A 27,206-nucleotide genomic window follows, 5' to 3' on the forward strand; every position below is an offset into this window, starting at 1 on the left:
TTGATTTTGCATTTAATTAAGCATTTTGCTTGTGGTGTATTTCTTCGATTACAGCAGATTAGCTTTCCTTTTCACATGTACATCGGAGCATACAGTGAAATGCGTTGTTTGTGTCAAATCAAATCAGTGAGGTTTGTGCTGGGCAGCCTGCTAGTGTCAATATGCATCAGGCAGCAACATAGCATGCCCACAACTCTCAACCCCAAATCTCTGGTGATGAGTACTGTGTTCAGTTCTGGTCATCTCACTACAGAAAGAATGTGGATACTATAGAGAGAGTGCAGAGGAGATCTACCAGGATGTTGGCTAAATTGGAGTGTGTGCCTTATGAGAACAGGTTGAGTGAACTTGGCCTTTTCTCCTTGGAGCGACGGAGAGGTGACCTGATCGAGGTGTATAAGATGATGAAAGGCATTTATCTTGTGGATAGCCAGAGGCTTTTTCCCAGGGCTGAAATGGCTAACAGGAGGGGGCGTAGTTTTAAGGTGCTTGGAAGTAGGTGCAAGGGGGATGCCAGAGGTAAGTTTTTCACACACAGAGTGGTGGTTGCGTGGAAAGCACTGCCCTTGACAGTGGTGGAGGCGAATGCAATAGAGTCTTTTAAGAGCCTCTTAGGTAGGTACATGGAGTTTAGAGAAGTAGAGGACTATGCAATAGGGAAATTCTAGGCAGTTTCTAGAGTAGGTTACATGGTCGGCACAACATTGTGGGCTGAAAAGCCTGAATGTGCTGTAGATTTCTATGTTCTATGTTCTGAAAATTCTAAGATAGGTTAGACATGACCTACCATGCATGAAGCTATGCTGACTATCCTCAATAAGTCCATGCTCTTCCAAATACTTATATGTTCGATCCCTTAGAATACCTTCCAATAATTTTCCCACAACTGTTGTTAGACTTACTGGTCTAAAACTTCTGAGTTTATGTTTAGAGTCTTTTTAAAACAGCAGAAAAACATTGGCTATCGTCCAATAATCTGGTACCTCTCATGTTGCTAAGGATGGTTTAAGTATCTGTACTAGGGCCCTTGCTATTTCTTCATTTGCCTCCCGTAGGGTCCAAGGGAACACCTTGTCTGGCTCTGGGGATTTAACCACCCTGATATGCCTCAGGATAGCAAACATCTCCTCCTCTGTAATCTGTACAGGGTCCATAAAGTTGATGTCACTTTGCCTCACCTCTATAGACTCTGTGTCTGTCTCCCGAGTAACTGCAGATGCAAAACCTTCCTTTAAGATCTCCCCATCTGTTTTGTCCACCCATGAATTACCATTCTGGTCTTTCAGGGAAACAGTTTTGTCCCTTGCAATCCTTTCCACTTAGCACAACTGTAGAATCCCTTAGGATTTTTCTTCACGTTGTCTGCTAGATCAATTTCATGCCTTCTTTTAAGCCTCCTGATTTTTTTCTTAAGCGTTCTCTTGCATTTCTTATACTCCATAAGAACCTCATTTATTCCTACCTGCTATACCTGCTATGCATCTCCTTGTTTCTCTTAACCAGGGCCTCAATATTTCATGAAAATCGAGGTTCCCTACACTTCTGCTTGATGAAGATGGCGACGCGCCTAGATGCAGCGGCCCAGCGCTCTTCGAGTTTTGGCAGCTATTTTATTTTCATAGTGTTTCTATGTTTTTATTTGTGTAATAGCACATGTACATTGCAGTAGGGCTGAGATTCTAGCGATGGTGGACTACTGCACTCCGGACTTTTAACAGCTGGAGCTTTATTTCTCCGGAGATACGGCGCTACCCTGCGAGCGAAGGAATCAATATCCCCCCGCTAAGATGGCTCAGACGGCGGCGACACAGGAAGCAGAAAAGGGGTAAGAGAGGAGGCCTACAGGCTAGGCTAAAAGCTAACCCCTATAAACCGGCCATCCCAAGCCTTTTTCTCACCAACACCCAGTTACTAAATAATAAGATGGACGAGCTGCGACTGCGGATTACTTTGCACAGTTTGAATCATTGTCACATTCCCTAATAGCAGATCCAGTTGGGATGCACTTGTTGGGAATTCTGCATACTGATTAGAGAAAATTTCCTGAACACATTTGACAAGCTATCCACCTTCTAGTTCTTCGACAGTGTGGGAGTTCCAATCAATATGTGGAAAGCTAAAATCACCTGCTATAACAACCTTATGTTTCTTGCATAGTCTGCAAACTCTCTGCAAATTTCTTCCTCTAAATTCCTTGGCCTGTTGGGTGGTCTGTAATACCGCCCCACTAACATGGTCTTATTTCTTATTTCTCAGTTCCATCTTAACTCCTCACTGGACGTGTTCTTCAGTCCGTCCTGACTGAGCACTGCCATGACTTTCTTTCTGCCCTTTGTTTTCACCATCCCTCCTCCTTCTTTCCAACTTAAAACTTTTCCTCATTCTGTCCAAAGTCATCAACAAGCAGTATTAGCTCAGTTTTACTTTCTTCATCGTAGAGGGGTCTTCAACCTTATATTTCAGTACTGAAGAAGGGTTTTGGCGTGAAACATCAACTCTTCTCCGTAGATGCAGCCTTACCAGTTAAGTTCCTCCAACATTCTGCAGGTGTTGCTTTGGATTTCAAGCACTTGCAGATTTTCTCCTGTTTGTTATACCCCTTCAAGTTTCTTTGCGTAAGGTTTCCTGTAAGGGTTACAGGAAATTAGTTGAATGCTAGCCATATTATGTCCTGAGCACTATTGACAACTTCAGCAAGCATATCTGATTTTCAGCACAAGGCTCATGGCTGCCAGGGCTGTTTTATCACAGGTAATGTTTAACATCACTGTTGGGTCCACTGATTAGCAATGACTTGCTGAGGTAAATTACACTTTTATTACACAGTAGTAAGGGTTAGTTGATCTTTCTGTCCTCATAAAATTGCCCCTGGAAATAAGCTATTACTGAGGGATATATTCATTCTAATCTTGCTTGGGCAATCTGAAATGTCCGAGCAGCTTGCTCAGATGAATTGAGCTGAGAATGCCTTGGTTATGCTGAACTCAGTCATGTGCAGCTTAAGTGCTGCCATTTAAACAACATAGCAAATCATTTAAAATTAGAAATTACAAGGCTTAGATATTATGAATGCAGTATTATTATAGGAATCTGTATCGTGTTTGCATCAAATTCATTCATATGGTATTATACATGATGTCTCTATCTCTTAAAATAACAGAGTAATTCAGCACTGCCTTAGTATAAAATCTTGAAGTCAGGAGGAAGATGATCACCAAAGGACTAGATGATAGAAAGGGCCTAAGATAATAACATGGGGAAGAAATCTAACATGCCCCACAAGCTCCCACTCACTGTTCACACACTGGCAGGTACCTGAGTATTTCACTTTGGAGAGCCCGATACCTGTATTAAATGTTATTAACTTGGTCATTAACAGTAGCATTAAAAGCCCATTGGTACTGTTAGGCACAGCATGCACAAAACACTGGTGAACTCGGTAGGTCAGGCAGCATCTATGGAGAGGAATAAACAGCTGACGTTTTGGGCCAAGACCCTTCATCAGGACTGGAAAGGAGGGGTGAAGAAGCCAGAAAAAGAAGGTGGGGGAGGGGAAGGAGTACAAGTTAGAAAGTGATAGGTGAGACCAGATTAGGGAAAAGGTAAAAGGGGAGTGGATGAGTGAGAAGCTGGGAGGTGATAGGTGGAAAAGGTAAAGGGTAGTGAAAGAAGGAATCTAATGGAAATGGAGAGTGAACCATGGGAGAAAAGGAAGGAGGAAGGTCACAAAAGGGAAGTGATGGAAAGTGATGCGCAGGTGAGGACAAGAGAAAGGATTAGAAACATAGAAAACCTACAGCACAATACAGGCCCTTCGGCCCACAAAGCTGTGCCGAACATGTCCTTACCTTAGAACTACCTAGGCTTTGCCCATAGCCCTCTATTTTTCTGAGCTCCATGTATCCATCCAGGAGTCTCTTAAGAGACCCTATTAGAGGAGATCTCAAATGGAGAATGGAAAAGGAGAGAAGGGGGAGGAGGGAGAAATTCCTGGAAGCTTAAAAAAAAACTTGGGTAATCTGTCCTGATATGTGAATTACAGTTCAATATCAAATTTGGTCTCTTATATGAAGCATCTCAGAACTGGAATTATTTTATTATTTTCTCACAAACTGAGATACAGTAAAAAAAAACTTGGTTGTGTGTAACCCATACATTTCATTTCAAACAAAAGTATATCAAAGTAGTTCAATGCAAAAGCCATGACAGAATGCAGAATATTGTGGCGACCCACTTTCTGGCACACACAAGAACCGGCTCACAACAGCGCGCGCGCGCAGAGGGCCGGCCCCAGAAAGGGCGCCAGGCCATCTTCACCAGCAGGGGGAAAATCCCGCGCGCGGAAAGTGTCTGGGAATATGGATTCCCCACAGCAGTCCTGCCCCAGGGTGGGCGGGAACGGGAAGGCTTTAAAGCAGGCCGCGAAGTTTGAATAAATCTCTTTCAACGCAACTCTAACTGACCGACTCCGTGTGGTTATTCTAGCGCTGTGTAGCACACCGCTACAATTGGTGACCCCGACGGCCCAAACGATATTTGGACCAGTGATGATCGACGCTGCATCTGTTCATGCAGTTTCGTTAAAACTGCCAAGCTTCTGGACGAAGCGACCCCATTTATGGTTCGAACAAGCAGAAACTCAATTCCACATTCAGCAGATAACCTCGGAGTCCACTTGCTACTACTACGTGCTGAACTCACTTGACCAGGAGACAGCTGCACAAGTTGAGGAGTTTATACAATCGCCCCCGGAGGACGATAAATACACAGCATTCAAAGCCCTGCTCATAAGGACTTTTGGACTGTCACGGCGTGAACGAGCACGCCGCTTAATGCACCTGGATGGTTTGGGAGACAGGCCGCCGTCAGCATTAATGAACGAGATGCTGGCCCTGGCTGAAGGACACAAACCCTGCCTCATGTTTGAGCAGGCATTCCTAGAGCAACTGCCCGAGGACATATGCCTGCTTCTGTCCGACGCAGATTTCAGCAACCCCCGGGAGGTGGCAGCCCGAGCAGATGTGCTGTGGAATGCCAGGAAAGAGAGAGGGGCATCCGTAGCACAGATCACCAAGCCGCGTGCCCAACGACAGACTAGACCAGGCCCGGCAGCAGAGTCCAACGAACAGTGGTTCTTCTACCACCAGTGGTGGGGCACAGAGCCCCGCCGCTGCAGACTACCCTGCAAATTCCCGGGAAACGCCAGGGCCAGCCGCCGCTGATGGCTACGGCGGCTGGCCATCAGGACAGCCTCCTGTACGTCTGGGACAAGCAGTCGGGACGCCGCTTTTTGGTCGACACCGGAGCGGAGATCAGCATCTTACCTCCAACGAGTTATGATACCCACAACAGAGAACCGGGACCCACCCTGAGGGCCGCAAATGGCAGCACAATATGAACCTACGGCACCCGCACAGTGTGGCTACAGTTCAGCTCCAGCCGGTTCACGTGGGACTTCACACTGGCCGCCGTGGCCCAACCACTCCTGGGGGCGGATTTTCGACAAGCCCACAGCCTGCTGGTCGACCTGCAAGGGAAGCGATTAGTCCACGCCAAGACTTTTCAAACTTTCTCCCTGGGTGAAGCACAGTTGCCAGCCCCACACCTGGACTCCATCATGCTGTCCAACAATGAATTCACCAGGGTCCTGACGGATTTCCCATCAGTACTGACACTGCAGTTCATGGCAGCCATGCCCAGACACGGAGTACAGCACCACATCCCGACCCAGGGACCACCCCTCCACGCCCGTGCTCGAAGGCTTCCCCCGGACAAGCTCCGACTGGCGAAGGAGGAGTTCAAGAAGATAGAGGAATTGGGGATCATACGACAGTCCGACAGCCCATGGGCCTCCCCCATTCACATGGTGACTAAGGCAACGGGGGGCTGGAAACCATGCGGTGACTACCGCAGACTGAACGAGGCTACAACGCCAGACCGTTACCCTGTGCCGCACATTCAAGACTTCGCAGCAAACCTACACGGTGCAAGGATCTTTTTCAAGGTAGACCTCATCCGGGGATACCATCAAATCCCTGTACATCCGGACGACATCCCCAAAACAGCACTTATCACCCCGTTCGGACTTTTTGAATTCCTCCGAATGCTGTTTGGTCTAAAGAATGCCGCACAGACTTTCCAGCGGCTAATGGACGCGGTGGGTCGCGACCTGGACTTTGCATTCATCTATTTGGACGACATCCTCATAGCAAGCAGTAGTCGGCAGGAGCATCTGTCCCACCTCCGCCAGCTCTCCTCCCGCCTGAGCGAATTCAGCCTTACAATCAACCCAGCCAAATGCCAGTTCAGACTCGACGCCATCGACTTCCTGGGCCACAGGATTACTGAAGACGGGGCAACCCCGCTGCCCGCCAAGGTAGACGCGGTCCGCAACTTCCCCTGACCCAACACAATCAAAGGCCTGCAGGAATTCGTGGGTATGGTGAATTTCTACCACCGTTTCCTCCCCTCAGCAGCCCGAACCATGCGACCCCTGTTCACTCTAATGTCAGGTAAGGGCAAGGACATTACTTGGGACGAAGAGGCCACAACCGCTTTTGTTAAAACCAAAGAAGCCTTGGCAAACGCCATGATGCTAGTGCACCCCAGAACGAACGTTCCTACTGCCCTCACGGTGGACGCATCCAACACAGTGGTCGGTGGAGTGCTAGAACAACTCATCGATGGTCGCTGGCAACCCCTGGCGTTCTTCAGCAAACACCTACGACCACCCGAACTCAAATACAGTGCTTTCGACCGGGAGCTATTGGCACTATACCTGGCAATCCGGCATTTCAGGTACTTCTTAGAAGGTAAGCCCTTCACCGCGTTCACAGACCACAAACCGCTTACCTTTGCGTTCATGAAGGCGTCCGACCCCTGGTTGTCCCGCCAGCAGCGACATCTGTCCTACATCTCCGAGTACATGATGGACATCTGGCATGTCTCTGGAAAGGACAACGTCGTGGCGGACGCACTTTCCAGACCTACCATACAGGCCCTGTCCCAGGGGGTGGACTATGCAGCGCTGGCAGGGGCACAGCAGGCAGACGCTGAGATCCCCAGTTACAGGACTGCAGTCTCCGGTTTGCAGCTCCAAGACCTCCCCGTAGGCGCAGGTGAGAGGACCCTACTATGTGACGTAGCTACCGGCCAACCCCGCCCCGTCGTCCCAGCAGCCTGGCGCCAGCAAGTTTTCGAGTCCATTCACAACTTAGTGCACCCCTCCATCAGGGCAACCGTCCAGCTGGTCGCCAACAGGTTCGTGTGGCATGGACTGCGTAAACAGGTCAGTGAATGGGCCAAAACGTGCATTCAGTGCCAAACGGCCAAGGTGCAGCGGCATACCAAGGCTCCGCCTCAGCAGTTCGAACCCACCCACCGGAGGTTCGACCACATTCATGTGGATATCGTGGGACCCCTGCCAGTGTCACGAGGAGCGCGGTACCTCCTAACTATGATAGGCCGCTTCACCAGATGGCCAGAGGCAGTCCCGCTCACCGACACCACCTCCGAATCCTGCGCCCGAGCACTGATCGCAACCTGGGTAGCCCGCTTCGGGGTACCAGCCCACGTTACCTCCGACAGGGGCGCCCAGTTCACCTCCAGCCTGTGGTCGGTTATGGCCAACCTTTTAGGATTGCAGCTACACCACACATCTGCCTACCACCCACAGTTGAACGGACTAGTGGAGCGCTTCCACCGTCACCTGAAGTCGGCTCTCATGGCCCGCCTGGAGGGGCCTAACTGGGTGGACGAACTTCCCTGGGTCCTGCTCGGAATCCACACGGCGCCTAAAGAGGATCTGCACACCTTGTTGGCTGAGTTGGTGTACGGCGCACCCCTGGTCGTCCCAGGAGAGTTCATACCAGCCCCAAGGGGGCAAGAGCAAGAACCCACAGCAGTCCTGGACAGACTACGGGAGAGGCTCGGTAACCTGGCCCCCATACCCACTTTACAGCACGGACAGAGCCCGACCTGCGTACCCAAAGACCTGCAGAACTGTAAGTTTCTTTTTGTATGACGGGGCGGACACCGGGCACCGCTACAGTAGCCCTACGAGGGGCCGTTTAAGGTGATCAGGAACAACGGGTCCACGTTCGTGCTGGACATTGGGGGGAGAGAGGAGGTTTTCATGGTGGACCGACTCAAACCGGCCCATGTGGACTTGGCGCAGCCGGTCCAGGCTCAGGCACCGCGGCGCAGGGGCAGACCTCCCAAACAGAGGCTGATCCAGACTGTGGACATTGGGGGAGGTATCGCCGGTTTTGGGGGGGTGTTATGTGGCGACCCACTTTCTGGCACACATGAACCGGCTCACAACAGCGCGCGCAGGCAGAGGGCCGGCCCCAAAAAGGGCACCAGGCCATCTTCACCAGCAGGGGGAAAATCCCGTGCGCGGAAAGGGTCTGGGAATATGCATTCCCCACAGCAGTCCCGCCCCAGGGAGGGCGGGAACGGGAAGGCTTTAAAGCAGGCCGCGAAGTTTGAATAAATCTCTTTCATCGCAACTCTAACTCACCGACTCCGTGTGGTTATTCTAGCGCTGTGTGTAGCACACCGCTACAATATCATATTTCAGAGAAAGAGCAGCACAGCTGAACAGTAAAGGCAAGGGCCACAATGACATCAATGTGAGTTCATCTTTAACATAAAAGAGGTCCAGCAGCAGGATAGAAGCTGTCCTTGAGCCTGGTGATACATGTTAGGATGTTTTACTAAGTTAGAGGTGGTTTATAAATGCTTGTTATTGTACAAATACATGGATCACTTAGGACTTTTAGAGGAGGAAGTTATGGGAAAGGGTGGTAAGGATCAAGTTTGTATGGGCTGTTTGTATCGATGATTTCCTCTCATTTGTTAACCACAGTCCCTGTGGTGTTCCAACCCACATCCTCCCCCAGATGACTCAGTCTGTGAGCATAGTTGTGCCCTCCTCCTCCACCATCAGAATGCTGGTGAGAAGAGTCATTACTTTTCATCAAACTCACATTAAATAATTTGTTCAGCTGAGTGCTTCACAGCATGGTACTGTGTTGTGGCTGACAGTTCTTCCAATCCAGCATTGTTTTAGGGATAGTTCAGGAGTCACTGTAATTAGGCTGTCAGCTGCATAGTGGGAAGAAATGTAAAAGAAGACACGATGCATGTACTGAAGATATTTATAAAAAGTGCTTACCATGTAGATTACAAGTTTCCAGTCTTTATCTAAATGATTAGATTTTTACCATAACATATAGAATTACAAACGTAGTCTGTTTTCTTTTAACAAGTAGACACACAAGACTATAGATGCTGGAATTTGGAATTGCAAACAAGACACTAAAGGAACTCAACAGGTCAGGTAGCAGCAATTGCCAGCCATTTTAATCTTCCCCTCCAGTCTCTCACTGGCGTGTCTGTCTTTGGTCTCTTCCATCACCCAGGTCATGTTTTCTTCTCACTACTACCATTAGGCAGGAAGTCCCAGGCCACCAGGTTCAGGAACAGTTGTTACCTGTCAACCATCAATGCCATGAACCAGTATGGATAATGTCACTCACCTCAACTCTGAACTAATTCATTTTCAAGGATTCTACAATTCATGTCTAAATAATATATGTATATATTTTTATTTTAGATTATGAAGACACACAGTCCTCTTTTATTGTCATTTAGTAATGCATGCATTAAGAAATGATACAGTATTTCCTCCAGTGTGATATCGCAAAACACAGGACAGACCAAGACTGAAAAAACTAACAAAACCACATAATTATAACATATAGTTACAACAGTGCAACAATACCATAACTTGATGAAGAAGTCCATGAGCACAGTTAAAGTTAAAAGTCTCTCAAATGTCCCACATCTCACGCAGACGGAAGAAGGAAGATAAACTCTCCCTGCCGTGCCCGACCATGTTCCGACTCTGAGTCATCCGAAATCTTCGAGCCTCCGATCAGCTCTCCGACACCAAGTACTGAACGATTCGACCTCAATCTCGGTTGCCAACAGCAGGCAAAGCCAGGGATTTTGAGGCCTTCCTTCTGGAAGATTCCCGGCCGCGCAGTAACAACAGCAGCGAACTGGCATTTCAGAAATTTCTCCAGATGTTCCTCTGTGCTTTCAAGTCCATCTCCATCAAATCAGAATTGTCCACGGCCCCTATTTAACAGATACGATATCATTTTTCACCGGAGGGCTGTGCATGCGCGGCACGCTGCTCTCTCTCCTCCCTCCCACAATTTTATCTTATTTTGCAAATTGTTTATTTGTCAGTCTTTCTTTATGTATACTTTTTTAAATCATAAATGCTATTGTATTTCTTTATTTTCATGTAAATGCCAGCAAGAAAATGAATCTCAAGGTGGTATACAGTATGGCACACATACGAAATTTGATAATAAATTTACTTCGACTTTGCCAGGATGAGGACAAACCCAGACTAGAGGGACAGAATCTCTTATTCTGCCAGTCTTATTCTATCCAGTCTGACAGCATAAACATTGAACTCTCCAATCTCATCTGAACTGTTCCCTTTCTGTTCTTTATTTCTCTCCTGCTAATCTACCCAGCGGTTTCCATATTCACTTCAACCTTTCTTTTTGTTTCTCCATCCATGTACCCCTTCCATTGTTTCCATCCTGCCACTGTTACCATCTACCCTGTCCATTTCCCTTATTTGGCTTCATGGTTCACCTGTTCCTCTAAGATTCCATCAACTTCAGTCCCTTGTTGCCTCCATCAATCACCTTCCAGTCTCTGATCCTATTTCCACACTTCCCTCCTCCATCTGACTATCCCCTTCCATTGCTCAACATTTCTTGTTCCACCCCATCCCTTCCCTCTTTGTACTAGCTACCTCTCCAATCTGTGTATCAGTCCAGATGAAGGGTTATGACCTGAATCATCAAATGTCCATATCTCATCAGAGGTCCTCCCTAACCAGTTAAGACCCTCCAGCATCTTGTTTGTTGCTTCTAAACAAGATAAATGGTGCATGGGTAAACAAGATAAGAAATGGTGGACCTTTCCACAAAGGACCAAAAAATTCTGGAACTCTTGTGCACAAAACGTTGTCAAGGATAAAGCAATAAAATATGTAGAATTAAAAATGGCTGTTTGTTTGAGGCCTTGTTTGAGTTACAGACTCAAGGGAAGGAATAGAACTATTGATAAACTATGTTCTGACTAATTGATAGAACAGACTTCAAATTTTGCTATGTTTTTTAAAGTCAAAGTATATTGTCAAATGCACAAATACACGTGGGTAGATATTAAGAATAGTAAAGGGAAAAAATTGCTGGTGGGAGTTGTCTGTAGGCCACCTAATAAAAATATTGCAGTGGCAGAGGTGATTAACCAAGAAGTAACTGAGGCTTGCAAGAATGGAACGGCAGTTGTCATGGGGGATTTTAACTTCCACATAGATTGGGTGGATCAGGTTGGTCAAGGAATTCTTAAAGAGGACTTCATAGAATGCATCCGTGATGGCTTTCTTGAGCAGCATGTTAGTGAACCTACAAGGGAAAATGCTATCTTAGATCTAGTTCTGTGCAATGAGACAGGTAAGATTAATAATCTTATAGTCAGGGATCCTCTTGGAAAGGGTGATCATAGTATGATTGAATTTCACATTCTGATGGAGGATGAAATAGTTAGATCTAAAACTAGTGTATTATGTTTGAACAAGGGAGACTACAAGAGGATGAGGGAGGAGTTGGCTAATGTGGATTGGGAGCACAGGCTACTTGGTAGGACAGTTGAGGAACAATGGAATACTTTCAAAGAGATTTTTCGCAGTGCTCAGCAAAAGTATATTATCAAAACTCTCTAGACTATGGGCAGGTCCCAGTGGAATGGAAGACAGCAAATGTCATGCCACTTTTTAAAAAAGGATGTAGGCAAAAGACGGACAACTATAGGCCAGTTAGCTTAACACTTGTAGTCGGAAAAATGCTTGAAGCTGTCATTAAGGAAGAAATAGTGAAACATTTTGAAAGGAGTGGTTCCATTAGACAGGTGCAGCATGGATTCAGAAAGGACAGGCCCTGTTTGACAAACTTACTGGAGTTCTTTGAGGACATAATGAATGCAGTGGATAGAAGGGAACAGGTGGATGTTGTATATAGACAATAGATGCAGGAGTAGGCCATTCGGTCCTTCGAGCCAGCACCACCATTCACTGTGATCATGGCTGATCATCCACAATCAGTACCCCGTTCTTGCCTTCTCCCCATATCCCTTGACTCCGCTATCATTAAGAGCTCTATCTAACTCTTTCTTGAAAGCATCCAGAGAACTGGCCTCCACTGCCTTCTGAGGCAAAGCATTTCACGGATCCATAACTCTCTGTGTGAAAAAGTTTTTCCTCAACTCTGTTCTAAATGACCTACCCCTTATTCTCAAATTGTGGCCTCTGGTTCTGGACTCCCCCAACATCAGGAACATGTTTCCGGCCTCTAGCGTGTCCAGTCCCTTAATAATCTTATATTTTTCAATCAGATCCCCTCTCATCCTTCTAAATTCCAGTGTATACAAGCCCAGTCGCTCCAATCTTTCAACATATGACAGTCCTGCCATCCCGGGAATTAACCGCGTGAACCTCCGCTGCACTCCCTCAATAGCAAGAATGTCCTTCCTCAAATTTGGAGACCAAAACTGTACACAATACTCCAGGTGTGGTCTCATCAGGACCCTGTACAACTGCAGAAGGACCCCTTTGCTCCTATACTCATCTCCCCTTGTTATGAAGGCCAACATGCCGTTAGCTTTCTTCACTGCCTGCTGTACCTGCATGCTTACTTTCAGTGACTGATGAACAAGGACACCAAGCTCTCGTTGTACTTCCCCTTTTCCTAACTTGACACCATTCAAATAGTAATCTACCTTCCTGCTCTTGTCACCAAAGTGGATAACCTCACATTTATCCACATTAAACTGCATCTGCCATGCATCTGCCCACTCACCCATCCTGTCCAAGTCATCCTGCATTATCTCAACATCCTCCGCACATTTCACACTGCCACCCAGCTTTGTATCATCTGCAAATTTGCTGATGTTACTTTTAATCCCTTCATCTAAATCATTAATATATATTGTAAATAGCTGCTGTCCCAGCACCGAGCCTTGCGGTACCCCACCTGTCACCGCCTGCCATTCTGAAAGGGACCTGTTAATCCCTACTCTTTGTTTCCTGTCTGCCAACCAATTTACTATCCATGTCAGTACCCTACCCCCAATACCATGTGCTCTAATTTTGACCACTAATCTCCTATGTGGGACCTTATCAAAGACTTCCTGAAAGTTCAGGTACACTACATCCACTGGCTGTCCCTTGTCCATTTTCACAGTTACATCCTCAAAAAATGCCAGAAGATTAGTCAAGCATGATTTCCCCTTCGTAAATCCATGCTATACTTGGATTTCCAGAAGGCGTTCGATGAGGTGCCGCACAAGAGGCTTATAAGTAAGATACAGATGCATGGAGTCAGAGGAAGCGTATTGGCTTGGATAGTGGATTGGTTAACCAATAGAAGGCAGAGAGTTGGTATAAATGGGTCTTTCTCCAGTTGGCAGTCAGTGGTGAGTGAGGTGCCGCAGGGGTTGGTGCTAGGCCCGCAGCTGTTTACCATTTATATTGATGATTTGGAAGAGGGGACTGAGTGTAGTGTGGCAAAATTTGCTGATGACTCTAAAATGAGTGGGAAAGCAAGTTGTACAGAGGATGTGGACAGTCTGCAGAGGGATATAGATAGGTTTAATGAGTGGGCCAAGATCTGGCAGGTGGAATACAACGTTGGTAAATGTGAGATCATCCACTTTGGAAGGAATAATAGAAAAGCAGATTATTACAGGTTTCCCCCGCCATCCGAAGGTACAGCATTCCTATGAAATGGTTCGTAAGCTGGAATGTCGTAAAGCGAAGAAGCAATTACCATTTATTTATATGGGGAAAATGTGTGAGCATTCACAGACCCAAAAATAACCTACCAAATCATACCAAATAACACATAAAACCTAAAATAACAGTAACATGTAGTAAAAGCAGGAATGATATGATAAATACATAGCCTATATAAAGTAGAAATACTTCTTTACAATCATTGCCTGAACTGTTCTCCATAGCAAAAATCTCACGCAAGTACTCTCGGCAGAAACACGGCGCAAGCACTCTCGGCAAAATCACTCTCTCCAGTAAACTTGCCAATTGCTGATTGTGTCGCCTCTGATCTGGGCCGAAATTTACATGCCGGGTGGCACCTAATTAATTAGCTTGTTTATTTCGGCTTTTTTTCTTAAAGATGTGCTGGGTGCCTCCCAGCTACCGCTGCATTCTCTGCGAATCGGTATCGGTCCGCGGCCCGGATGTTGGGGTGGTGGGACACTGGGGTGTCATCTTATCATCGTCTGTTTCCATCAGGGCAGGCAGGTCATCTTCTTCTATGCCTGCCTGCCTCGATGTCGAAGGTCGAGTTTCGCCGTCTGCTGTGGCTGATGTGGAAGGCTTGAAAAACGACAGTATGCTTGACTGCTAGCCTTGCGCATTTTTCTATCATACAGTTCTTTGTAAGCACTTAAACCATCTTGCAAATATACCCTAAACCTACGTACCCTTTCAAAATTAAAGTTGTACTTTATCATTGCAGCGAAAATCTCATGCAGTTGCTTCACGTTCAGTTCCTGGACGACTTCGCTTTCGGTCCATTTGCTACTGCATTCGGTTTTGATTGTTATCCTTTCCTCTTCCAATTGTATCCGCTCTTCATCTATCAGTTCTTGGTCATGGAATTCCAAAACCTCTTCAACATCATCTTCGTCAACTTCCACAAGCCAAACTCACTTTGTCCTTACTTGGTTCACCACGATCGAAACGCTTGATTATGTCTAGTTTTTCACTAAGTGTAACACCCTTACGAGCTCTTTTAGGCTTTTCCGATAGCTTAGAACTCATCTTGCAACCAGATGCTCACAGGCTCGTGTTGAAGCAATGCCGGCTAGGTTGCTGAATCTGGGGGAGGAGCGGCTGCTCGGGGCGCACGCTGCTTTTTTCGCACGCTGCCTTTTTTCGTAACAGTGAAAACACCTTCTGTTAGCGAAAACAGGTAATTAATGTAGGTCTTTCATAACAGTGAGGTTTCGTAAAGCGAACATTTGAAAAGCGGGGACGCCTGTATTTAAATGGTGAAAGATTGCAGCATGCTGTTGTGCAGAAGGACTTGAGAGTACTTGTTCATGAATCACAAAAAGTTGGCTTGCAGGTACGACAGGTTATTAAGAAGGCAAACGGAATGTTGGCCTTCATTGCTAGAGGGATTGAATTCAAGAGCTGAGAGGTCTTGCTGCAACTATACAGGGTACTGGTGAGGCCGCACCTGGAGTACTGTGTGCAGTTCTGGTCTCCATACTTGTGGAAGGATATACTAGGTTTGCAGGCAGGGCAGAGGAGTTTCACCAGGTTGATTCCAGGGATGAAGGGGTTAACCTATGAGGAGAGGTTGAGTCGTCTAGGACTATACTCTCTGGAATTCAGAAGAATGAGAGGGGATCTTATAGAAACATACAAAATTTTGAAAGGGATAGATAAGGTAGAAGTAGGAAAGTTGTTTCCATTGGTAGGTGAGACTAGAACTCGGGACATTGCCTCAAGATTCAGGGGAGAAGATTTAGGACAGAGATGAGGAGAAACTGTTTTTCCCAGAGAGTGGTGAATCTGTGGAATTCTCTGCCCAGTGAAGCAGTTGAGGCTTCTTCACTAAATATATTTAAGATACGGTTAGATAGGTTTTTTACACAGTAGGGGAATTAAGGGTTATGGAGAAAAGGCAGGTAGATGGAGTTGAATTTATGGACAGATCAGCCATGATCTTATTGACTAGTGGGGCAGGCTCGATGGGCTGGATGGCCTACTCCTGCTCCTATTTCTTATCTCTACTCCCTTTCTTGAAAAAGGGAACAACATCTGCAAACCTCCAATCCTCCATCCCCATTGATGATGCAAAGATCATCACCGGAGGCCCAGCAATCTCCTCCCATGCCTTGCACAGTAGCCCAGGGTACATCTCATCTGGTCCCGGTGACTTATCGAACTTGATGCTTTCAAAAAGCTCCAGCACATCCTCTTTCTTATTAACTACATGCTCAAGCTTTTCAGTCTGCTGTAAGACATCCCTACAATCGCCAAGATCCTTTTCCATAGTGAATACTGTAGCAAAGTATTCACTAAGTACCTCTGCTTTCTCCTCCGGTTTCATACACACTTTTCCACTATCACACTTGATTGGTCCTATTCTCTTACATCTTATCCTCTTGCTCTTCACATACTTGTAGAATGCCTTGGGGTTTTCCTGAATTCTGTCTGCCGAGGCCTTCTCATGACCCCTTCTGGCTCTCCTAATTTCATTCTTAAGCTCCTTCCTGCTAGCCTTATAATCTTCTAGATCTCGATCATTACAAAGTTTTCTGAACCTTTCATAAGCTTTTCTTTTGTCCTTGACTAGATTTACAACAGCCTTTGTACGTCACGGTTCCTGTACCCTACCATCCTTTCCCTGTCTCATTGGAATGTACCTCTGCAGAACTCCACGCAAATATCCCCTGAACATTTGCCACATTTCTTCCATACATTTCCCTGAGAATATCTGTTCCCAATATATGCTTCCAATTTCCTGCCTGATAGCCTCATATTTCCCCTTACTCCAATTAAACACTTTCCTCACTTGTTTGTTCCTATCCCTCTCCAATGCTATGGTAAAGGAGATAGAATTGTGATCACTGTCTCCAAAATGCTCTCCCACTGAGAGACCTGACACCTGACCAGGTTCGTTTCCCAATACCAGATCAAGTACAACCTCTCCTCTTGTAGGCTTATCTACTGTACATACTGTGTCAAGAAACCTTCCTGAACACACCTAACAAACTCCATCCCATCTAAACCCCTTGCTCTCGGGAGATGCAAATTGATATTTGGGAAATTAAAATCTCCCACCACGACAACCCTGTTATTATTAATTAAAATCTCTCACCACGACAGCCCTGTTATTAAAGGTTCCCAACCTTTTTTTTTGCCAGGACCCCTACCATTAACTGAGGAGTCTGTGCACCCCTGCTTTAGGTACAGTCGAAGATGGGAAGGAATGCACTAATGATGTCTCGGGCTGAAGCCACTGCACTCTGCAGCTTCTTGTGTTCCTGCTCATTCAACTTTTGATCCAGTATCATTGCAGATGCAATTGGGTTACATCCGAGACAATCTACGGTAAAGTTTGGTGGATAAGATCTCCACCTGCTGTGGTTCAGTCACAATATCTTTCCACACATTTCATTTGAATACTAGTGTTCATTAAAACTACAAAAGACTGCACTCATCTCGCAACTTTGCTAATAGGTTAGTCTAACTTTACCTTAAAAGTAATGCATTTTTTTGTTCCATAAGATTTAGCAAAGGGTGAAATGTTCAGTGGACCAGACAGCATCTGTGGAGAGAGAAACAAAATGAATATTTCAGACTGTTTACAGAATAATGGAAAAGGTAAAGGTAAATGCTGTGCAAAATGGGAGAAAAAGAAAAGGACAAAGCACAACATGGAAAGTCAAAGATCAGCCGTAGTGTAAGGGGGATTGACAGTCAAACCATTTTTTAAATATCTTGAGGACCTCAGTACCATTGCTAGTTACTGTTGAACAATTAGATGCCAACCATATCTGGTCTTAATGAAGTCTTAATTTCTTTCCCTGAAGAGTTTTCAATGGCAAATTAGTAATTTTATGATCAGCAGGTTTAGCATTTCAGTTTTTTAAAGTTCCCTCCAAAGCCTTGATGGGATTGGAATTCATGTCTAGGGTCAAAGATTAAGCTATCAGTTCGGTAACATAACCATGACACTATGTCACTTAAAGCAACACACGGCTAAAGAGTATTACAATGGGATAAATAAAAGTTCCTCCAGACTAGTTCTAAATGAAAATAGATTTTATTATTAGATATTGTTAAAAACAAGTGCTGATTTCAGAAGGTTGTGGTATTTCTCATTGAAAGATATGCTTTTGCAGAATTTAGAGCAATGAGCATTGCTAAGTAAATATAACATTTCCACATAGCATTTTTAACAAGGTTCAGTGTTATTTTCAATGGAAAAAGTAATGTTAGAAGCACATAGTGCTCATGGAAGGCAAAAGCCTGAGACATACTGAAGGTGAGATTCTGCGTACTTGACTGTCTGTTGTGCCTCTGGTCTCCTCATCAAGCCGGTGTGGTAGTGTAGTAGATAGTATAATGCTTTGCGGTATCAGTGACCCGGGTTCAATTCTTGCCGCTGTCTGTAAAGAGTTTGTACGTTCTCCCGCAATCATGTGAGTTTCCTCTGGGTGCTCCCACAGTCCAAAGACATACTGGCTGGTAGAATAATCGTTCATTGTAAATTGTCCAGTGATTAGGCTAGGGTTGCTGGGTGATGTCTATTCCACACTGTATCACAATAAATAAAAGCCCAGTGGCTGAGCAGCTGCATGCAGTTCAATTTCACCAATCAGCTCAGTGCTCAGGAGGACTAGTGTATGAAGGCCCTCTTTATTTCTTCAACAGAACTTAAACTGTTTCAATAAAATCATTCTTAATGCTAGAGGAACTCCTGAGGTTCTCAGCCCAAAACATGGACTTTATTTCCCCCATTAATATTGTCTTACCTGCTGAGTTCTTCCAGAAGTTCCTCAAGATTTCCATCATTTGCAGAATCTCTCGTTTTTTGAAATTGGACACAGTGCAGGCCAAATCTCTCCTCATAAACGAAATGGTAGAAATCCTCATCAGGTCAGATGATCATCATCAGTGAGAAAAACAAAGTTAACTGAATGAAGATTGAAAATTCCGTTGTCAAAACTAAGAAAAAGTGAGCTCAAGATGTGGAGAGAGAGAGAGAGGGTGACAGGGTGAAGAAAGCATCTCTGATTGGGGTACCAGCTTGTCATGGAAATATGTTGTTGATGAATACACACCCCTGGCGCAGTAACAGTAGCAAGACTACTCTATCATTGCATTCTATCCACCCACCCTCAGGGGCCAATTTCCCTTTTATTTCTTGTACTTGTATTGTCTGTGTGCTGACTAAGAGATAGCTCTCAGCCACATATGAACGCTGGGAGCTGGATTTGGTTGTCAGAAACTATTTGAGGTGCACACCATTGGGAGCATTTAATAGGTAGTGGGAGCTTGTCCCCATTACCACTGCTGACTATAGTAACCTTCAGGAACCTTAAGGTTCTTGCTGAATTTCTGATGAAACATAACAAATTGTTCATGCTGTGAGTCTGAGCTTTTGCCGTTTCTCTGGTTTCCAGGGTTTCAGGTATTTTGGTTTTGAATCTAGATCAATTATGTTTCTAATAGTACAACAAAGTCTAATGTGCTTCAGCAGGAAAAGCTACTCTATATTTCTATTCATGGTCCAACAAGCTTTACTGGCTACCAATACAAGTCATATATTTATTTCCACTCTGTGAAAGAGAAGGGGTCTGGTAGTATGAGACAAGGTTGCCCCGACACTTATGAAAGAAAACAAGAGCTTTCTTAAAGATAAATTATAAATTGGCTTGCTATTGATGCATGGATCAAGGTACAGTAAAAGCTTTTATTTACATTCCATCCAGAGAGAAAGTGGATTGCAGGAACACAAGGTGCAAGGCTACGGTGAGGTAGATAAATAGTAATAGTAGATCAGCAGAGATGAGCTTGCATAATCAAAGAAAGGTTGTAACCATGACATCATGATACTAATCTCTGTATCTCTTTCCTGTACTCTGACCTATTGTTATTTGAGATACGGCCCACTATGGTAGTAGATGAAGATAGCTCATAATCAGTTGTGAGTGTACAACAAGTAGAGTGGGGGATTGAAGATGCAGCTTTGTGGAGCACTAGTGTTTAGAGTAGATGTGGCGGAGGTGTTATTGCCTGTCCTTACTGATTGCAGTCTGTTGGTCAGGAAATCACAGATCCAGTTACAGAGGGAAGTGTTGAGTCTCAGGGTCCATACTGTTAAGTTTACTTGGAGATGTAGCATTGAAAGCAGAGCTGTAGTCAGTAAACCACCAAGAACAAAGTTAGATGATGTTTGTAAATGGAAGTGCTACAAGCTGCATGGTCACAGAATTAAACCCAGCAACATATTTATACTCAGTGGCCACTTTATTAGGTACACATACACCTGCCCATCAATGCAAATATCTAATCTGCCAATCACATCTGCATAAAAGCATATAGATGATTTCATGAGGTTCAGTTATTGTTCAGACCAGACATGAGAATGGGGAAGAAATGTGATCTAAGTGATCACGGTATGATGGTTGGTGCAGACAGGGTGGTTTGAGTATCTCAGAAACTGCTGATCCCCTGGGATTATCACACACACCAGTCTCTAGATTTTACAGAAAATGATGCAATAAACAAGAGAAAATGTCCAGTGAGTGGCAGTTCTGTGGGCAAAAATGTCTTGTTAATAAGAGAGTAGAATGGCCCGAACTGATTCAGGCTGACAGGAAGGCAACAGTAACTCAAATAGTCATGTAATTCAACAGTGGTGTGCAGGAGAGCATCTCTGAATACACAACATTTCAAACCTTGTAGTGGATGGGCTACAGCACCAGAAGTTCATGAACATACAGGAGCTACCTACTAAACTAGCCATTTAGTGTATGTTTCCTGCAAGACACAACTCTAACTTGATATTTCTCATAGGCTTACAAGATAAAATCCCAGTGAGGTACTTCAAGGTAAGAGAAAACTCAACTCCTCCAGCCTACACCAGCCCTTTTCATTCTGTTTTCATGGCTCTTTCCCCGTATCTAAGCATTAATTCTCCTAGCATTGATTCAATTTTATCTTGCAGACTACAGTTAAGTATGTTGGTGCATGGCCAAGTGGTTAAGGATCTGAAGGTCGCTAGTTTGAGCCTCAGCTGAGGCAGTGTGTTGTGTCCTTGAGCAAGGCACTTAACCACACGTCGCTCTGCAACGACACCGGTGCCAAGCTGTATCGGCCCTAGTGCCCTTCCCTTGGACAACATCGGTGGCGTGGAGATGGGAGACTTGCAGCATGGGCAACTGCCAGTCCTCCATACAAACTTGCCCAGGCCTGCACCCTCAAAACCTTCCAAGGCACAAATCCATGGTCTCACGAGACTAACGGATGCTGATTATTACTATTACAGTTAAGAATATTTTTACCATTTTGTCAGGAAGTGCATTACAAATCTGAACCACCCTTTAAGTAAAAGAGTATTTTTCCTCTATGTCTCCATTAGTACTTTTTCCAATCAAATTAAATCTAAGCTTTTATGTTATCAGCTCTTCAATCACAGAAAACTTTCTCCTTAACTACACCAAGTATTCATGGTTATAAACACTTATCAATATTCCATTCACCTCTTCCACTGCAAGGAAAACAAGCTCAGCCTTATCTAGCATATCCATACAATGGTAATCCCCTATGCCTGGCAGGAAACATGTAAATCTATTTTATGTGTTCTGCAATCCTTCATGTATAACACTTCACATTAAATACTAAACACAGTTCAGAAAATTACAAACTAAAAAATGCAGACTCTAGAATTCTGACATAAAAGTAGGAAATTCAGCAAGTCAGGCAGTAGCTGTGGAAAGAGGAAAACTGAGTTAATGTTTCAGCTTGATAAACTTTCAACAGATCTAGGGAAAGCTAGAATTCAAGTGTTCTTTTCTGAAATTTCAGAGATAGAGAGAAGAAAAAAAGTGAGTGTCTGATCAGGCAGAGAAGAAGAGAAACTGGATGACTAAAATTGTATTGTTGCTGGTTGAGTGAGGGGTGGAGTCTGAGTGGGTGGGGCTGAATGAAAACATAAAGAGTGGGAGAAAGAAAGGACAAAAATAAGCAAGACCATGAGAGACTGAATAACACAAGTGGTGATACGGTCAGTGGAGAAATGCCGATGAAGGTCTGCATTCGCATTTAGGTAGAAGGAGACAACAGAGGAGAGAGGAACAAGGAAGCAATGTTAAAGCTGTGAGATATAAAATACATTGTAGACACTGGAAATCTAAACTAAAAGCAGAAACGATATGTCAATGGGACATGTTTAAAGAATGAAAAATCAGAATCAGGTTTAAGATTACTGGCTTCTGTTGTGAAATCTATTGTTCTGTGCAGCATTACATTGCAATGCTTAATAATAAATACTATAAATTACAATACATTTACATTTTTAAAAATAAATTAAATAAGTAGTGCAAAAAGAGAGAAAACAGAGAGTCGGGTAGTGTTCGTGGATCCATTGTTTATTCAGAAATCTGATGGCGGAGAGGAAGAAGCTGTTCCAGAAACATTTGAGTGTGTGCCAGTGTTGATCATCAGTGAAGAGGAAATGTTATTTCCAATCCCCACAGATTGTGGTCTTCTGGTTGAGAAGTTGAAGTTCCAAGAGGGAGGTACGGAAGCCCAGGTTCTGTAGCTTATTGATCAGGACTGTGGGAATGATGATGTTAAATGCTGAGCTATAGTCAATGAACAGCATTCTGACTTAGGTGTTTGTATTGTCCAGATGATCTAAGGCCGTGAGAAGAGCCACTGAGATTGCGTCTGCTGTAGACCTATTGTGGGGATAGGCAAATTGCAGTGGGTCTAGGTTCTTGCTGAGGCAGGAGTTGATTCTTGCCATGACCAATCTCTCAAAGCATTTCATCACTGTAGATGTGAGTGCTACCGGGCAATAGTCATTAAGGTAGCTCACACTATTCTTCTTAGGCACTGGTATAATTGTTGCCTTTTTGGAGCAGGTGGCACTTTCTGACCATAACAGTGACAGGTTGAAAATGTCCTTGAATATTCTTGCCAGTTAGTTAGCACAAGATTTCAGATCCTTATCAGGTACTCCATCAGGGTCTGCCGCCTTGTGAGGGTTCACCCTCTTTAAAGACAGCCTAACATTGGCCTCTGGGACAGAGATCACAGGGTCACCGGGTGTAGCAGAGATCTTCACAGCTGTTGTTGTATTCTCCCTTGAAAAACATGCAGAGAAAGCATTGAGTTCATCTGGTGGTGAAACATCACTGCCACTCATGCTATTGGGTATTGCTTTGTAGGAAGTAATGTCCTGCAAACCCTGCCAGAGTTGACATACATCCAATGTCACCTCCAACCTCAGTCAGAATTGTTTCTTCATTCTTATAATAGCTCTCCACAAGCACCCACTCATCCACACAGGTTTTAATGAAGTCGGTAACAACTGCAGCATACTCATCCAGATTGGAAGATGAATCCCTGAATACAGTCCAGTCCACCTATTTATTCAAAGCAGTCCTGTGAGCGCTCCTGTGCTTCCTTTGTCCATACTTTCTTGGTCCTCATTACTGGTGCTGCAGTCTTCAGTCTCTGCCTGTACCTGAGGAGTAGCAGTACAGCGAAGTTATCAGACAACCAGAAGTGAGGGTGTGGAATAGCATGGTAGGCATTCTTGATGGTGGTGTAACAGTGGTTCAGTGAGTTGTTTCTTCTGATACTACAAGTTGATGGTAATTATTTAGTGATTTTTTTTCAAGCTGGCCTGGTTAAAATTCCCCAAAATGATGGTTAAGGCATCAGGTGCTGTTTCGTGCATGTTGATCCCATTGCTCTGATCAACGAGAGCCTGCTTCACCCTAGTTTGACATTGGCTGAGGTGGAATATACACCGCTACCAAAATGATTCCTGTAATAAAAAGGACAACAATTAATTATGAGATATTCCAGAGCAAAAGATCTCTTGACCTTCAATCTATGCCCTCTGGACACCAATGGCATTGGAAAACATTTCTTGCATTCCACCCTATCTATGTCTTTCATAATTTTTTGTACCTCTATCTGGTTCCCTTTCAGGCTCCTGGAAAGGGAAAGAAAACAATTCTATCTGGTCCCTACTCATGGTGAAACGTTCCTTTCCTGGCAACATATTGGTAAATCTCTTCAACAGCCTTTTCAATACAATTAACTCCTTAAAGCAACACACATCAAAGTTTCTGGTGAACACAGCAGGCCAGGCAGCATCTCTAGGAAGAGGTACAGTCGACGTTTCGGGCCGAGACCCCTCGTCAGGACTAACTGAAGAAAGAACTAGTAAGAGATTTGAAAGTGGGAGGGGGAGGGGGAGATCCAAAATGATAGGAGAAGACAGGAGGGGGAGGGGGATGGAGCCAAGAGCTGGACAGCGGATTGGCAAAAGGGATATGAGAGGATCATGGGACAGGAGGCCCAGAGAGAAGGAAAAGGGGGAGGGGGGGGAAACCCAGAGGATGGGCAAGGGGTATAGTGAGAGGGACAGAGGGAGAAAAAAGAGAGAGAGAGAAAGAATGTGTGTATATAAACAAATAACGGATGGGGTACGAGGGGGAGGTGGGGCATTAGCGGAAATTTGAGAAGTCAGTGTTCATGCCATCATGTTGGAGGCTACCCAGACGGAATATAAGGTGTTGTTCCTCCAACCTGAGTGTGGCTTCATCTTTACAGTAGAGGAGGCCGTGGATAGACATATCAGAATGGGAATGGGATGTGGAATTAAAATGTGTGGCCACTGGGAGATCCTGCTTTCTCTGGCGGACAGAGTGTAGGTGTTCAGCAAAATGATCTCCCAGTCTGCGTCGGGTCTCGCCAATATATGGAAGGCCACATCGGGAGCACCGGACGCAGTATATCACTCCAGCCGACTCACAGGTGAAGTGTCGCCTCACCTGGAAGGAATGTCTGGGGCCCTGAATGGTGGTAAGGGAGGAAGTGTAAGGGCATGTGTAGCACTTGTTGCGCTTACAAGGATAAGTGCCAGGAGGGAGATCAGTGGGGAGGGATGGGAGTGACGAATGGACAAGAGAGTCGCGTAGCGAGCGATCCCTGCAGAAAGCAGAGGTGGGGAGGGAAAGATCCTGTTGGAGGTGGCGAAAGTTACAGAGAATAATATGTTGGACCCGGAGGCTGGTGGGGAGGTAGGTGAGGACCAGGGGAACCCTACTCCTCGTGGGGTGGCGGGAGGATGGAGTGAGAGCAGATGTGCGTGAAATGGGGGAGATGCGTTTGAGAGCAGAGTTAATGGTGGAGGAAGGGAAGCCCCTTTCCTTAAAAAAGGAGGACATCTCCTTCGTCCTGGAATGAAAAGCCTCATCCTGAGAGCAAATGCGACGGAGACGGAGGAATTGCGAGAAAGGGATGGCATTTTTGCAAGTGACAGGGTGAGAAGAGGAAGAGGAAGAGAAATTAACTCCTTAATATAGTTTAGGGACCAGATAATATCCCAGATTTATTGTAAATATTTTATGAATATTTTATCAATGACACTCTGATTTATAGTCCTGGCTAATCAAAGCAAACCAAAGCTTAGGGTGGTGAAGAAAACATAAGCTATTACAGCTCCGGGTAGGTTTGGAGTCAATCCCAGCATCCTCTGTAAAGAGTTGGATATCCTCCCTGTTGAATGCATGGCTTTCCTCAGGTGCTCCTATTACCTGCCACAGTCCAGAAACGTACCACGTAGGTTAATTGGTCATAGTAACCTGCAACAAGACGGTCCCATCGAGCGGTGATGGGAGACAGCAATACTCGAAGGGGGATCCTTATGTCCAGTCTATTCCACAGTTTAGTTTTCATTGGATTCATTGTAGAAAACCCTGCTTTGCAGAGATATGTTGGAAATGGAAGCAACATTTTCAGTCCGTTCATGGCTATCTCAGGATATTTAGCCTTGACTTTGATCCAGAATGCTGGCAGAGATGTTATGTCAAACATACTGTAGTGTTCTCGTGCAGTGTGTTGAAACTCTGACTAAACACCAAGTTAAACCGGAGTCAATGGAGACAGAGTCGTAGTAGGGTTAACCATTTACTGTTCACTCTTCCACATTCACGTCGTATGGTGAAAACTGTTGATATAAAAATACAAACATATACAGCGTCTGTTTCATTCTGGAGACCATGCACGGTCTCTTCTTTTAGCGAGTGTCCCCAGCTGCCCCGAGTAGCAAGCGAGGAGTTCCCATCAAACCGCCGCCGGGCTCGAGCCGACCCCGCGATTGAAATTGAAAAGCTGACACGTGCTCCACCCGCTTCCTTAATAGAAACCATGTTAATATTTTTACTTCAAATACATTCTTATGAACTTACGGCGTTGCTTCTATAATTTTTTTTGTGGGTAGAAACGGAGCTCTTCACGATCATGCTGCATGCATGGCACCCACCTTCACACCTTCCCGAACCAAGACGCGGTGAAATCGGAGATCACGTCATCGCATGCCGCGATATACCGTAGACAATGAATTTACCTTTGTTATACTGTAACTTAATTATCAACCTTTAACTTTAACTAGAAAATAGTTACAAACAAATCATTTAAAATGTAGACCCAACAAAGTCAAATAAATGCCTTAAGGGCAACACACATTTTTTCAGCTCGTCGTCATTTGTAAGCTCGAGGAGTTGATCTTCTTCCCGCGCTGACGTGAATGACGCGAGCGTAATGACCTCGTGTGCATTCAAGTTCAACAGTGTGCATGACAGGGAATGAGGAAAGGTGCAGCTGACTCATATTGCCAAATCATATCATTTCCTTGCGGGCTGGTAGCACATGCTTTGCGGCCTGGTACTGGTCCATGGCCCGGTGGTTGGGGACCACCGCTTTATAAGACACTAGTCAGGCTACATTTAGAGTATTGTCAACAGTGTTCGGCCTCGTATCTCAGAAAGGATGTGTTGTCATTGGAAAGAGTCCAGAGGAGGTTCATGAGATTCATGATTCCAGCAATGAAGGAGTTAACGATTGAGCATTTGGCAGCTTTGGGCCTGTACTCACTGGAATTTAGAAGAATGCGGGGGGGGGGTGGGGTGGATCTCACTGAGCTGACTGTTGAAAGGACTAGATAGAGCGGATGTGGAGAGGATGTTTCTTATGGTGGGGGTATCCAGAACTAGGGGGCAAAGCCTGAAAATTCAGGTGAGACTTTTTAGAGCAAAGGTAGGGTGGAATATTTTATTCAGCCAGAGAATAGTGAATCTGTGGATTGCTCTGCCACAGAATGCAATGGCGGCCAAGTCCACGGGTATATTTAAAGCAGAAGTTATAATTTCCTGATTGGTCTGAGCATCATAGGATATGGCAAGAAGTCAGGTGTATGGGGTTGAGTGGGATCTGGGGTCAGCTATGATGGAGTGGTGGACAAGATGAGCTAAATGGCCTAATTGTT

The 27,206-nt window shown here is 45.1% G+C and overlaps 1 protein-coding gene across 1 annotated transcript in view; it reads left to right on the top strand.

The window, feature by feature from the left end:
* The first annotated feature begins 1,787 nt into the window (after window positions 1-1,787).
* Window positions 1,788-27,206, top strand: part of LOC140198395 (contactin-associated protein-like 5) — a 1,369,276-nt gene continuing 1,343,857 nt past the window's right edge. Inside the window, exon 1 of the mRNA XM_072259488.1 lies at window positions 1,788-1,825. Coding sequence (XP_072115589.1) covers window positions 1,788-1,825 — 38 coding nt within the window. The remainder of the gene's footprint in view (window positions 1,826-27,206) is intronic.

Source organism: Mobula birostris, chromosome 5 (genome assembly GCF_030028105.1).
Source record: "Mobula birostris isolate sMobBir1 chromosome 5, sMobBir1.hap1, whole genome shotgun sequence".
NCBI lineage: Eukaryota > Metazoa > Chordata > Chondrichthyes > Myliobatiformes > Myliobatidae > Mobula > Mobula birostris.